This window comes from Talpa occidentalis, unplaced genomic scaffold (assembly GCF_014898055.3).
Source record: "Talpa occidentalis isolate TD23 unplaced genomic scaffold, MPIMG_talOcc4v2.1 talOcc4.12, whole genome shotgun sequence".
In the NCBI taxonomy this organism is placed as follows: domain Eukaryota; kingdom Metazoa; phylum Chordata; class Mammalia; order Eulipotyphla; family Talpidae; genus Talpa; species Talpa occidentalis.
In genome coordinates this window covers 53,401,173-53,416,138 of record NW_023601212.1, presented here as the reverse complement: position 1 = coordinate 53,416,138, position 14,966 = coordinate 53,401,173, and the positions used below count along the sequence as shown (strand labels likewise).

Below are 14,966 nucleotides of genomic sequence, written 5' to 3'. Positions count from 1 at the left end.
ACTGATGGACAGGCGTATCCTTTTAGCAGCAGACCTGGAACACGATACAGAAGTTGTTTTCTTAAAGATGATTTAACCAAGGCTGCCTCTACAAACATACACCTGAGAGCCCCACAGTGTGAACAGCGTTGTCACTGCCTGATTGTCTCTCACCCAGCCCTGGCACCACCCAGCTCTCCATCACTGCCCCCTACCCAAGCCACTTCTCCCTCTTTTCTCTTGTGTTGTGTTAGAGTTTATATCACGACAAGAAAGAGAGAGGAATGCATCTTTGTTCCCCTCTCCAAAGCTGGGGTAGGAGAGATGGTCCAGAATCAGAAATGCTAGAGAGGAGAAGATAGAATAAGGGCCAAGGTAAATCACAGAAGGTGATAGAGGGAAGCAGCTCCCCAGGGGGCAAGAAACCTGCCTTCTTACTGTCTCCTTTCAGCAGAGGAAGCTTTCACATCAGCCCTTGATGTGCAGCCTTTCCTCAGCATAGACCTTAGAAACCAGCACTTCATTGCAGAGGGGATTCTATCAACTTTTATTTGCATCTTAATTTTATCCATTATTCATGTGGTAAAAGTTTCCCACAGCTCTTCATTTAGTTAGCTCTGTTGATAAACTTTGCCCTGCTTGGGCAGTCTGAAAGCTTGCAGCGGGCTCCTGGGATGCCTGTGGTACACACTCAAGATGGAACAAAGACTCAGTTGCACTGTCTCCCAGGGGGCCCTCTTCCACAGACTTCACAGGAAGTCGATGCAAGACAAACTTCCATGCCAGCACTGGGATCACCCCAGGATTACAGTAACCACCCTGGCCTCAAATCCAAATTGCTCTGTGTCTAATTCACTTGAACCTTCCCCCATAATTGAAATGTTGTCAACCCAATGTGGCAATAAGCGTGCATGGTGTGGAGTTGCAGGCCACCGGCTTCACGGTGGAGTCTTGTGAGGGCTAACACGTAACAGGCTCTTTGGAATGTTGCATATCACTTAATGAAGCATATGGAGGCTTCAACTTTGGGAAAAGGTGTCTCTTCAGAGGATGAGAGCATTCTAGGAACTGAAAAACAACTGAGACCCCAGCTGTTTCACACTGCTGCCAGATTTTGGGCTTCACATTGAGCGAGGGGGAGTGGGAGGGGGTAATGCAAGGATCTGGGAGCCAACCTAGATGCTTGCCATGTCATTTGTATCACAATTGCCCAGGTTATTAATGTTCTGCATGCAAAGTGGGATGGAGCCCTGGCCCTGGAAATTCTCCCAGCTTTTCTTAGAGACTGGGGTCATACTCTGGGTGAATGCCTATTCTTGACAGAAGGTAAATATTACAAACCTCTGAATGGTTGACCAACAGCTTTCACATCTGCTGGAGAATATGAACATCTGCATAAGTATGGCACTCCAAAACAGAAGAGCACCAGGGAATTAAAGAGTACTAGTCCTCTGTGTGAGGCAACTTTCAGACAGCAGTTCCTGGGTGGCCAGATTGATAAGCCCACTGATGTTAGACTTCATGGCCATGTCTCTGCTTTCCTTCCAGGCCCTTCCCTATGTCTGCCTCCTGATTGCCATGCTCTTCTTCATCTATGCCATCATTGGGATGCAGGTGAGCTGGGGCTGGGCCGGGTAGGGCACTCTTGTTCAGCTTGTCCCCGGCTTACCAGCCTGAACATTCATGGTTAAGGGTGCTTTGAGCACACTTCCAAGGTCTTGTTGCACCATGACCGGGGGGTTGCCCAGGTAATCAGAGTGGTCTGCTGCATGGGCTTCATCCTAGGTTTCCATGTGACAGGCCCACTTTCAAGCAGCTGGGCTTCTATGGCACAACAGGGCTAAAGCAAAGATGACACCTTTGTTTCCTCCCCATGAGAATGAGAATGGAGGTGAGGCTCCTGGTGATCCATTTCTCAGTACCTCCCACACTTGGACAGAGCCTAAAAGAAAGTCCTGGATGCAGTGACTCCAAAATGTGTCTGAGTTATGTCTTTAGTAGTTGTGATTTGTATCCTCTGCTGTGAACCACTGAGTTCCTGGCCACTTGCCCATTCTTAGGGAGACCTGTGTTCTAGCTAATTCCTCTCCAGCAGCCTGCCAGCCCATGCTGTTGGATTACCACATCGTTTTTTGGTTTTGAACCGAGAACTGGATCAGGTTCCCACCCTGGACACACATGCAGGTAACCAGAGATCCACTGAGCAGAGAGGCAACTTTCATTTGTGGGGGTGGATTCCTACTTTAAACAGCCAGCTAGGCATCCCTAGAAACTATGTACACAGGTGCCGAGGCGTTCTGCTTGTCTTGGGGAAATTAACTTTCTGACTTGGAGACATTGATACGGAACTTCAGTGCAGATCGTCAGCCAAGTGGCCATCCCCTGCAGTCAGGCAGGCTGACTGTCCTATTGCTGCCGGCTGTCACTCAACAGTGAGGGCCATCTGGACCCCCACACACTGCTCCCAGGCCTGCTGCAGCAGCCACCCTCCCAGAGCCACACTGAAATGTCTCCTGCCTTTGCTCCTCTCCCTTGCCTGCGCTTAACTTTATTCATCTTCTAACCTCACGACTGTTCTCCCAAAATACAATAGAATGTCAAGTGTCAAAAAGTGTGGGTCTAGGTTGAGAAGTAATGAGTTCCCCTTCACTGAGGATATTTCAGTAGAGAGATGATGAGAGGGAAAAAGAGAAAGAAAAAGGGAGGAGGGCAGAAGCATTTAGCACAGACACACTCAGGCCATACAGGATGTGTCATAAGCAGGCTCCCTGCCGAAGTTTAAGATGGGCTTGTTCGCCCCATTCTCCCCATTTCTGCAAAGTCCCTTCTAACTTCCACATATTTGATTATAGAATTAAATGTTTTTGAGTAGCTACATGAAAACCTAATCAACTTAGCTTTTTTATTTTGACTGTGTTTAAAGTAGTTCTCACTCTCTTCTTCAAGCAAAATAAACTAGAATAACACCATCTCCAAAACTAACCTGTTAGTAACACTGTCGATAATGAGGACAATGCTATTTACCATTACTGAAATTCCTGCATGCCTGCCACCACCCTGCTCCCCACTCTGCTCTCTTCTCTCCCCTGCCCCCCTCCTCCCTCCTTGCAAGTGTGCATACACATATACAAAATATACGACTAATGAATTCAGGGGTGATGTGAAAATGTTTATATGTGGGTTCATTGTCTGCACTGATATTTAGCATCATTAAATAGTTTAAATCTGCCCAAAATCTCAGATAGTAAATGGGAGAGCTGAGATTTAAACTCAGCTCTGATGACTCTACAACCCATGTTCTTAATTCTGGCCTGTCATTCCTCACACCAACGAGCAAACACAAGTATTTCTTTGGCCCTCTTTAGTGGGAAGTGGGAGCTGTTCATTTATGAAATTGTGATCTTTCTGATCATCATCATGGTTAACACTGAATTGCCCTTAGAATTCTTTCCAAAAAATAAGTGCACTGCTCCCAATCCAGAGCAACTGAGGTGGCATTCCCTCTGTGATTTGCCCTTAGCTGGCCTCTCTCATCCTGGCTCCTGAGAGGACCCTGCACTGTGCACAAAGCAGACACCTGCGCTTGTTACTACAAAGATAGTGTCTAGTGTGGTGACAACAAAGCAGAGGGATCCATACACTCAGGGAGAGAAAAGGGCAGGAGACCAGCACTGGAAAGATATAAATAGCAACAGACTGTGTCTTTGAGATCAACCACTATTCTCAGCTTTCAGAAGCTCAGAACTTTGTAAAGGAATCTGAAGAAGGAAGGAGTACCGGCTGGGTTTGGGAAAGAAACCTGGGGCTACAGGCTCACAGCAGGTGAGGCCTTCATCCCCAACTCTGCCACTTACCAGCTGTGCAAACTTGATCAGTCACTGAGCCTCTCTGGGCCTTACCACCCTGACCAGGACAAGAAAGCTGGGAAGGTAGCTTCACAGGTGCCTTCCAGTTCTAAATTCTGTGAATTCAACAAGAATTGAGCCTATACTTTTCTGGTGGGTCTTGATATACTTTCTTTCTTTCCCATATCCTTCTGATGGTGGAGATTTGGATTAGTGATAAGGACTATGTGAAAGCTTTTTTTTTAAAAAGTGAAAATCTTTCAAAGATCAATGTCACAATAAATTTAAATTTTGAACTTAAAAATTATCATAAGGTAGATTCAGAATAGCTTTGGTTCCTTTAACTATTACGCAGATACCCCCTGCACCATCATAGCATGCCCTCCCACCAGTGGATAATGGGATGAGTGTTTGAGGAAACCTTAATGAGGACAAGCCATGGTGGCTTCAGGAGTGCCACAGGGAGGATCAACACTGTAGATTGTGTTTATGCAATGAATCAGGGATAAATCATGGACTTTGAACCAAGACAGTGAAAGGAAGAGAAAGCTTTGCCCCTGGAGTGTCTGGATCTAGATTTGCTTTTTTCAGGTGGGATTTTTCTTAGTGCTACTATATGTCTGTTTTGAGGGTCCTCCGCCTTCTTACCTTCCTCTTTCCCTTCTTCCTTCTTCCCTGCTGCCTTGTTTGCCACCTCCATTCTCCCTGAGAGACAAGTAGTATTTGGGTTTTAAAAAACAGCGTTGAGAACAAATTCCCAAAGCAGGTGTCAGTGGGAGTTATTTGAGCAAAATAGCTGGGGGCAGAGATTGTTCCTCAATTGCACATTCTAAAAACTGTTAGAGGGGAAAATGTGTTCCATTTAGCATATATTAGATAAAGTGATGTTAAATATAGACAAACAATTGTCTACAGTGGTTGGAAAGTGACCTGTGAGCTTTCAGTTGTACAAACATTGACTTAAGAAGAGATCCTGGTGTCCCCAGCATGGCTGGGGGAGGAGCGGCATGTGCAAGCACCCCCTTCTCATCTAAGGGCACTGAGGCTGACTGTTGGAGAGGCCATCATTTTTCACCGTTACAGATAAAGATCCTGAATTTTCTCTTTTTTTCATGTGAATTTGCACTGTTACCACATTCTGAGCCCAGTGACTAATAGTAGATAAGTAAACCTCGCTCTATAGCCAGATCTGCCCAAATCTGTCTTCTTCCTTTTCCAAGTATCAGGTTGTCCTGCCTTTCTTCATCCTATTAACCAGAGCCTCCTTTTGTGGCTCCAAATTATAGATGCACTGACATGGTGAGATTTGACTCTTGGGATAAGAACAGCCAAGCAACATAGAGATGCCTCTTTCGGACCTGATTGACTCCCAGGGTCCAGAGCAGCATCTGCCCTAGCTGTCAATCACAGCCACAAATACAGATGTTCCCATCACTACTGCCTGAGATAGAAGAGAAGGGTCAAGGCTTCCCTGCACTCCTATTGTGGGATAATGTCCTTGACAAACTGTTCGAGTACCATGGTGACAGGTACGATGGAAATAAAAAGACCTGATTAGGTGTGGGAGGAAACACATACAAGCAGAATGACTTTAGAAGATCTTGCCTTCTATGGTCCTTGCTCACACCCATCGTTTTTGCAGCTCGGGACCAGGGAATATGCAGTGACTCCTGCCTGGCAGGCCAAGAGCCTGGGGCCACAGCCTTTGAGCCTGAGCTGTTTGCTCCAGGACTGGGCCACCAAGCAGAGCCATGTACCTGGGCTCACCAGCCCTGCCAGCGCTCCTAACATCCCTGTGCAGGACACGTCACACTGCTCAGTGACACTCATGGTTTTCTCTTGCTCTCTCCTTAAGGTGTTTGGAAACATAAAATTAGACGAGGAGAGTCACATCAACCGGCACAACAACTTCCGGAGCTTCTTTGGGTCCCTCATGCTTCTTTTCAGGTACCCGGAGGCCCCACCGTCGTGGCCGGAACTCTCCTACCCGGGGAGACAGAGTTGGTCTGCCTTTTCCTTCCGGTCCCCTGTGTCTCTCATCCTGCTCATTCTGCTCCTGTCAGGGGAGACAGTGGAGGTTGGGTGGAGGGTGATGCCCTGATGCTGTTAAAAAGTTCCTCAGTATCTTAGACTCAGGAGTTAATTTGCAAGTCACAGCTTTAGCTCCTGGTCCAGGGCTGGGGGTGGGGAGGAGGCAAGGGCAGTTCCTCATGAGCAGCTTCTATTTAACGGATGAAACCTTAGTCAGATTTACGTGGGGTTTTAGAGGGGTCCTGCTGCTGTCCACATCTACCAGCAGTGAATCAGCTGAGCTAGCAGACCCCAAGACAGATCTCACTGGTGTCTCCATCCCTGGGTGGAAAGCATGAAGGAGGAGACCTGCCGGGCTGCAGGCACGGCGAGGGATGTGAGAATTGAGAAAACGGGTGATAGACAGGCCAGGCCACGCAGACCCACTGTTGCTAACGATGTGTGTTTTGGGCTCAGGAGCGCCACAGGCGAGGCCTGGCAGGAGATCATGCTGTCGTGCCTCGGAGAGAAGGGCTGCGAGCCGGACACCACGGCGCCGTCTGGGCAGAACGAGAACGAGCGCTGTGGCACCGACCTGGCCTACGTTTACTTTGTCTCTTTCATCTTCTTCTGCTCCTTCCTGGTGAGCTGCGCTGCGTGTTTGGCTCGGGATGTGGCCCAGCCACCCTGAGCCGCGGATAGAGACGAGATGTATCACTCCCTCTGCTTTATCTCCCTTCTCTCTCCTCTCCCCCTCTGCCTTTTTGCTCTTGCTCTCGTTAAAAAAAAAAAAAAAAAAAAAATTGATCCTCCTGGAGCACTCCCGAGGGCCGGCATGCTTGTCCAGAGTGGGTGACTCTTCACAGTGGGCTGAGACCACCTCTGCCGCTTCCCAGGAAGGGTGGTTGTGTGAAGGGATGAATGAATGGAGAAGTCTGTGAACAGAGCACTGAGCTTCCTGTTGGATCTGTTCTGCCCCAGACTGATCCTTTCTTTCCACACCTCATGCATCTTATCTTCAAAGTAGGGCTATCTTCTCTCTTCTGGAGGCCTTTAAACCACTTGGCGGATGGCACCTTGACCACAGAGGCTTGACTAGGAGGGTGGTGCATATGCGATGCAGCGGAGCTGCTCCTTTCTTGACTTGAGATGCTACCATGTTTGATGACAACTGGCCGGCTTGATAGCCATGACGGGATGTGATTGCTTCGGGCATTAGTAAATATTGAGTAATATATGTGGCACACACCCACTTGTAAAATGGTGAGACACCCTAGGTGTCTTCTTCATTCTGTCTTTGGGAGAATCAGCACACACCATCCAGAAATCTGTATCCTGTGCTATCAGACAAGTCGTGAAAAACAATAATGTGCCAGCAGCTTCCAGGTCAGTCAAAGCTCAGTCTGGTCTTTCTGGTGATGCTTCATGGCTAAAGTCACCGACTATATAAAAATGGAATGCTAAAGCAACGCCACCAAAATGTGGCCATTGTCATGGCTGTGCTTCCAGAGGTGAAACAATTGTCTCCATCCTCGCATTTCTGCCTCTTGAAAGTGTTCCCAGGGCACCTGCCACATGTGCAGCTCTCCGGTGCGGGGAGGGGGCCCTCAGTTAGACTGTTAAGTGTCGGGGGCAGGTTAATGTAGCAGGGTGGGGGGTGAACTCATGGAAGACTCGGTAGCCCGCACTGTGGCTTTGGCTTTGTTGCTCTTCTGTCTTGTCTAGAACATTTCCCTTTTGTGGTTTCTGTAAAATGAGAAGAGAAATGACTTGATAATGAGCATCTTTGCACCGTGAGCTGATACGTGTGTTTTCATGTACCTCCATCTCATAGGCCTGAAGTGTTTTTTGTGTTTTTTTTCGGTTAAAAAGAGAATACAGAACAGTATCTTATTTACAAATATAGAAGTATAATGTAGAGTGGAAATAACTGAAAGGAAATCTAAGGTTATATTAACTGGCATTTTAAACTTGTTCAGTTACATACAGTGCATTCTGCACATTTTTAGTGCATTCTGCACATTTTATTCAAAGGCTTATGCCAAGACAGGCCTTGCTATCTAGCTGTCAGCTGGGTACAGCCCCTCTGTCACCTGCAGCGAAGGGGGGAAGGCATATAGGGTATCAGAAAGGCTTACTGATTAGGGTGAAATGAGATGAGCATGGAGACATCTCCATTTTACCCTGCATGGTTTAAGTGTTTAATAATAAATAATTTAAAAGAAACTAAAGATATAACTGGAAAATTAATTAGAGATTCTAAAGGTACTTTCAGAATTTTGAGATGGAAGGTGCTGCATAATTCACATTAATGTTATTTTTAAAGAGGCTATATTCAGTGTGAGATGATCTGCTTTTAAATCTCAGCCCTACATGGGATTGTCTTTGTGACCTTGGGCAAGTCACACAGCTTCTCAACTCAAACCAATGGCTCTAGAAAGATTTACTGAGACACCCCCCGCCCCGTGGTGTGCCAGCCAGCTGGGTGCTTGGAACTATGAATATAGATGCTCATAGGAAGCACTTGTGTCCTTGAAGGGCACATGGTATGGTAATTAAGCCTGCCTCCCAAGGACAGAGGAGCATTAAAAAAAAGAATTGGTGTGAATGTCACACCACACTATGAAATATTATACAGGTGTAAAGCAACAAGAATACTAATAGTGTTTGTTAACACTAATAAGAGATACCATGGAAGGGCTGTAGAAGAAATGTGTGGACACATGAAAAATCCTTTGGAACCCTGGTGGTAATTGAGTAAAATCACTTTGGTGCCAATCTCAGCTGCAGAAAGAAAGGCCCATGTTACAATTAGGTTTATCTGCTGGTGACAGAACTCCCCAAATAACAGTGATTTAACCAAAAAGGATGTTTATTTCCCTCGTGTGTCTGTGACATCTGAAAGCAGGCAGCTCAGGCTTGTAATGGTGGCTCCTCCTGCTCCATCACCTCCAGGGAGATCCCCTCACCATCATGGGAAGAGGATGACTAGACCTTGAAGCTTCTTTCTACTTGCATTCTAGCAGGGAGGAAGGAACCTGGTTATTAGGATGAAGTCAGCAGTTTGTTTCAGGGCGGGCCCCAACCAGCTCCTTCCTGCAGACTTTCTCCGTATCCTCTCTACACCTCTGTCCAGTCAGCCACTTGACCTGGGAATTAGCGACCGAGCTCCTCCTCCCTCATCCCCAGTCAGTCGTCTCTATCAGGCAGAATACCTTCACTTGCAAATGACAGAAAGTCTGCCCTGCTAAATCTTGCCTTAACAAAAAGGTATTTCATAGGCTCATATGAATGAAGAGTCTGGGGCAGGTTAGGCTTAAGCAAAGCTTGTTCTGGTACTCAGATGACAGGACCAGGTCTCTTTCTCTAATTATGGAGCACTTCCGCCATCTTCTTTCCTGTGAGCTCTTTTCCCAAACACCCCCATCCTGTGGCTCCAAGAGAGCTGGGGCAGCATCTCTAGACCTCAGTCCTTACGAGAAGTCTGCTCAAAAATGTCAGGCTCATCAATCACTGTGGCTCAGGGAGAGGGGTTCAGTACCTGGTAAGGCCTGGGTCATAGGTGATACCTCACAGAACACTATTAACTGGGACTAAACATGGGATGGGCCCCCAAAAGTACAACAAATGGGTACTGGGAAGCCAAGAAATAGCAGAATGGTGCTGTTCACTGTGGACACTCAGTTCTGTGGCCATCCTCCTGTCATTCCTTAGCCTTGTCCCCACTGGCCAGTTATTACCTACTCTTAGCCCACAAGCTTGCAGTGGTTTTGACATTCTCAAATGATTACAAAAAAATCAAAAGATGAGTAACACCTCATGACATGAAAATTACATGAAATTCAAATCTCAGTGTCCATAAATAAAGCTTTATTGGAACACAGCCATGCATTCTGATACATATTGTCTGGCTGGTTTCATACTACACCAGTGGAACTGAATAGTTGCAACAGAGATTGTATGACTGGCAAAGTCTACAATATCTGCTCTCTGACCAGTTCACCGACCCAGCTCTAGACTCTCTTATTAGAGTTTCCTACCATCTCCTTGTGGCTGCCTGAGTGTTCCTGGCCCTGCATATCTCTGTGCTCTTCCTGCTGGCTCTTCTCCATAAACCACCATCTTCTGTGCCCAGCTCTGTCTGATAAACAGTTTTTGGTCTGTGAGGATCCACTTCAAAACATCAGTGCTCTTAGACACTTTTACCTTCGGTCAGGAGTAACTGCCTTCATTCTTGCTGTCCCCACTGTAACCTGTATATGCTGCTTTCATGGCTCTTAAAAAAAAAGAAGAAAGAAAGAATGGCATTTGCATGCTTTCCTATAAGTCAATTTCTATTCTATTAAATAAGTCTTTAGGAATATTCAAGAAGCCATATCTGATGGTGGACTGCTGTGCTTTAAGCATTGTGCTAGGGGGATTTGTTTCCGGAAAGAGCTCTTTGTCTCAGCCCCAGTACCTGGAACATGGTGGGTGCATGGAAATGCTGTTGAATAAGCAGGAGGACCATGTTTTGGAAGCCACACAAGAGCCACAGACAGGGTCTGGTTCTCATACTCTGTGTCCCCGCACTCAGATCAAAGACATCTGGCCGGTTTTCTTGCTGGTTTGTTTTGTGAATGAGGATGGGAGAGGGCTGGGAAGGGAGACTTGGTGTCAGGCCTTGATTTTTTTCTGGTCTTCATGAATAATGCCCCTGCTGCGGCACTAACAAATAAATTGAATAGATAATAAGAGCGACTGTGGAGTACTTTGGCATAGAAAAATGAAATCATAATGCCCACAGAATAAAATGGGTGGTACAAATAATGAAAGTGCATCATGTTCAAGTATGATCAACAGTGCCTTAGTTCAGAGCGTCAGCCTTACAGACTTTTGGATTCTTTCTTTGCCTTGAGAAGCCTATTTTTGTGCCTTCAATCTCCCCTAAATCCTTTTCCCCCTTTGTCCTGCAGATGCTCAACCTGTTTGTGGCTGTCATCATGGACAACTTTGAGTACCTGACTCGGGACTCGTCCATCCTGGGGCCTCATCACCTGGATGAGTTCGTCCGTGTCTGGGCAGAATATGACAGAGCTGCGTGGTGTGTAGGCCTCTCTGCCATCCCTCTAGGACCCATATTAAGGGCCCCTGGAGCTCTCAAGGGAGAGGTTGGAATTGTTTGCCTGTCACAGAAGGAGAGGGGATTCCTCATGGTGTGGCTCATGGGTGAAGCCAGGTGCTCAGGTTGGCTCTGGCATCTCTATCTTCCTCTCCTCTCTCCTTCTGTGACAGGCTTTTCCCTTTCTTTGCCAATCTCATCCCACAGTTTTCACTCAGGGTGTCTGGGTTCAATTCCCAGAGTTCCCTCCCATCATCTTTCTTTTCCCTTCAGTGGTTAGTAGACTCTGATTCACCAAGGGGGTTGACGTGGGTCTGTGGGTCAGCTGGCCATCATGGGCAGGGCACTAGTGTTTCATCTCTCTCCTTCCTCTCAAAAGGTACAGTGTGATATTGACTCTAACATTACGTAAAAAAATCAAGCAAGTTGTTCTTCCCACTTGATCCCTTAAACAGCAGTGGGCTTTTCTTACATGGAACTTAGTTAAATGCCAGGGATTTGCAGGGATAACCTGCCCAGGTCTCTCTCTCTCTGTCCACTAGTTCTCCAGTAACGTTGTGCCCTCTGGGCTTGAGAGTAAGAGTTGGCAAACTGTAACCCATGGGTTAAATCTGGCCCACTGCCTAATTTTGCAAAGAGTTTTATTGGAACACAGCCACACTCACTCATTCATGTATTATCTGCAGCTGTTTTCACACTACAAGGCAAAGACAGTAAGTTCCTTAGGTTTGAGCCTTTATAGAAAAAGCTGGTCCCTGCTTTCTAATACAAAGGCAACACTTTGGGCTCTCGTGGTTGAGGATAGGGTGAGAGTTCTGTGCATGTGTATGCCATAGGAACCACCCTGTCCAGGCCATTGTAGCTTTAGGTCTTACCTCACCAACTTCCATTCTTGCCCCCCTCTGAAAATACTACAAGAAATGCCATCCTTCACAGGAATGGACCACGTTGCTTCCACCTGGAAACCCTTCATAATCTGAGACTCTTCCCAAAATCTGTCCCCCTGGGATACTGTTGAACTTGGGTCACAATTTTAGAAGTTGGAAGAGTGAATCTGAATTCCTCTTCCCCTCGGTAGCCATTAATGACTTAGGGCCCAGCATTCTCAAAATCTGTTCCTGTTATAATGACTGAGCCATGGCTTTACTCCCTGGGCTTACCCTCTAGCAGACAGCCTGCCCAGAAAGCAGTGTGTTCCACGCGGCCACTCCAGGCCCGCACCTTCTCAGCTCCATGGCTTTGGCAAGTCGCTTAGCCACTCTAAGCTTTCTCCACCTGCAAAAGAGGGGTTTTATACCCACTCACATTGCAAAGTGATTGTGAGGACTTATTAAATTATATACCCATGTTGTAACTGACAATGACCATATGGGACTGCAACTAGAAGTGTGTAAAATCAGCATCTGTATCAAGGGGTTGGGAGCCTATGGCGGGATCTCTTCAGTCAGCTGAAAGAGGAGAAGCCAACTGCCAACAGATCAGAGCACTGCTCGCCTAGTGTCACACAGGTGTCCTTGGCTCTTGGAAACTCCAGCTTCCTGTGGTTTCACATTATTTGGGGAACCATATGCTATGTGCATTAAACATGTGCCTCCCCACTCCTTCCTGCTGCTGGGAAGAAATGATTTCATGAAGACTAATCATGAGATTCAGACACATGAATTATGAAAGAGTGAAAAGACAAAGGAGAAGCTCCTTGTCTGCACTGAAATCCCTGTAACTCCCTCTGGTTAGTTTCATGGGCCTTCTCTCTGAGAGCAGGAGGGGAAAAACTAACCAAGGCAAAGTAAAGTTTTATCTTCAACAAGATGACTAGTCCAGGTTGCCAAGAACCTGCTATAGAGAGTACCACATCCCAGTCTAAAGAAGAAACAAATTGTTAAGTTAGCCTCCTTCCAAGTCAAGAGGCTTGGAAGTACGGATGACCTGTTATTTGGAAGAAAAGGAGGAACTGACACCAAATCGACATCAAAATCAAAAAAAGGCTATAAAGAGTGAACTGGGACAAAGGAAGCCTATGGCAGCTGAAAAGGACTGGATGCTCAGAAGCAGGTTTATAATTCCCAGTGGAAACTCTGGTCCAGAGATGTGTCCAGACCTTCTGGTCCCTGGCCACTGCTTCTATATTCAAGCCCCTGAAAAATGAATCAGTTATTGATTCTGTTCCCTTTACACAGGTGATCAGAAGTCTAGTGGGTTCATGGGAATGTCACATGGTTCCTGCAGTTCTGACTAGATCCAACCAAGCTGCCTGTGGGCTGAGCAGCAGGAATGCAGCTGGGGTGGGGTGGGATGGGATGGGCTGGGATGGGGGGAGCTCACCTCCATGGCTCCCACCCTGGCTGTATGGGTCCCAGCAGGTACCTGTAAGCAGAGAAGATTTTTGCTCAAGCTAACCTCTAGGAAAAATCTGCCACAAAGAGAAACAAATCTTTTGCTGTGTTCCCTCCTACCAACTGTGCTCCTTGTTCATTAGCCTAATGGGAAATTTGTCTCTTGCAGTCTGCAGAAAGACACTGCCTCCCCACTGCCCTTGACAGCAGGTCTGAGTGTGTGTTCAGTATCTGTGGAAGTGAGCAGCTCTGCTTCCACCTCCCAGCCGCCAACAGAGGCATTTGTGAATTAGCAGGCTTTGTTCCAGGGATCTAACTTGAGCCAGATAGGTATCTTGGGGTGTCCCTGTTCAGTAGGCCGTCCCTTAGGGCACTGGATGGGCTCTGATTTCCTTTGGCAATAAGGGCAGTGTAGTTTGGCAGGGCGATGGTTCTCTGATGCCTACTGTTAGTCTCTCCTGACCTGGCATTGCCAGGCCCAAGGAAGGAAGCTGCTCTTCCTCTTCCACTGTCTCCTTCATCGCTAAGTTGTCATTTCTCTCCCACCCTCCTCTGAGTGTCCTATTAACCCACCTGTGCTTCTTTTACAGCGGCAGGATCCCGTATAAGGATATGTACAAATTAGTGCGGGTGATCTCGCCGCCTCTGGGCCTGGGAGAGAACTGCCCCTACAGGGTGGCTTGCAAGGTTTGCCTCCCAGTCCCCAGCCGCGCCGGCAGTGGGATGCAACTCTGAACCCCTCCTCTCCGCGCCACCACCACTCACCACGCCACATGAGGGGACCTTCATGTTGCTTCCTTTGAGTTTAAAGAGGTCCAGATCCTCCCAGAACCAGCAGCTGTTCCCCAAGGAAGAAGGGCGCGGGAGGGGGTGGGGAAGGCAGAAAATGAGAGTTAAGGACTAAGGACTTAGTAATGAAGGCCAACCCCACCTCTCTATTTTCCTTCACTTGTGTACACACTCTCCCCTCTATTCCATCTTAGAGTCTGTAGATTTAATCAGAGGGAACTTTCCCTCTTCCAGAGAATGCAGACATCCCTTCAATCTAGCAAAGAGTCCTGGTTTCCCTTTGCTGGAGACAGACGCCTTCCTCTGGCAAAATATCCTTCTCATCCCATCTAGACCCTAGCACAATGTGACTCTGGTCCTCCCCATCTCTGCTACCCTCCAGCTCCTGGAGAGTTTGGCCAGAAGTGATGATGTCTAGGACAGACAGGAGGTGAGAAACAATAAAGCTTTGAGGTGAGAGGAGCGAGCAGGTCAGAGGACTGATGTGGTGTCTGGAAGAATTCAATAGCTCAGAGGTCTAGGAAGGCCTCTAGATGTCGGGGACTCCCTAGCAGACTTCTTGCCTGAGGGTCCTACCGTTTATTGCTGAGGGAGCTATGGTAATTTCCAAAGAACTGCTTGTTTGAGAGACCAAGGACCTGGTTCAGGGGCATATAAGACCTCCCTCTCTAAGTCTGCCAGACCTGGGAATTCTAAATCCCAGTGGATCTGCCAAGCCTTATCCCAGGCCTGCTAGATAAGGCCCCTCTCCTGGTGCTGTAGGAGGGAAGCAGGGGCCTCTGGGGCCTGGCACAGGCCAGCAGCTGAAGAAGACTTAGGCCCAGGAAGATGCCAGCCTGGGTCATGGGAAGGAACTGACTTGGGATGGTGACACAGTGACTCTGTACTCGGGAGGCCTAACAGCTGCCT

General features: G+C 47.4%; 1 protein-coding gene across 6 annotated transcripts in view; it reads left to right on the top strand.

The window, feature by feature from the left end:
• The window catches only part of CACNA1E (calcium voltage-gated channel subunit alpha1 E), a 464,826-nt gene that overhangs the window by 429,797 nt on the left and 20,063 nt on the right, over positions 1-14,966 (top strand). For 5 of the 6 annotated variants that reach the window (XM_054693427.1, XM_054693426.1, XM_054693430.1 and 2 more), the window contains 4 exons: positions 1,528-1,593; positions 5,680-5,771; positions 6,312-6,477; positions 10,790-10,917. In XM_054693427.1, the coding sequence (XP_054549402.1) occupies positions 1,528-1,593; positions 5,680-5,771; positions 6,312-6,477; positions 10,790-10,917 (452 nt within the window). Of the gene's footprint in view, positions 1-1,527; positions 1,594-5,679; positions 5,772-6,311; positions 6,478-10,789; positions 10,918-13,858; positions 13,956-14,966 lie in introns of all 6 variants that reach the window. The other variant, XM_037506339.2, reaches the window with a different exon arrangement.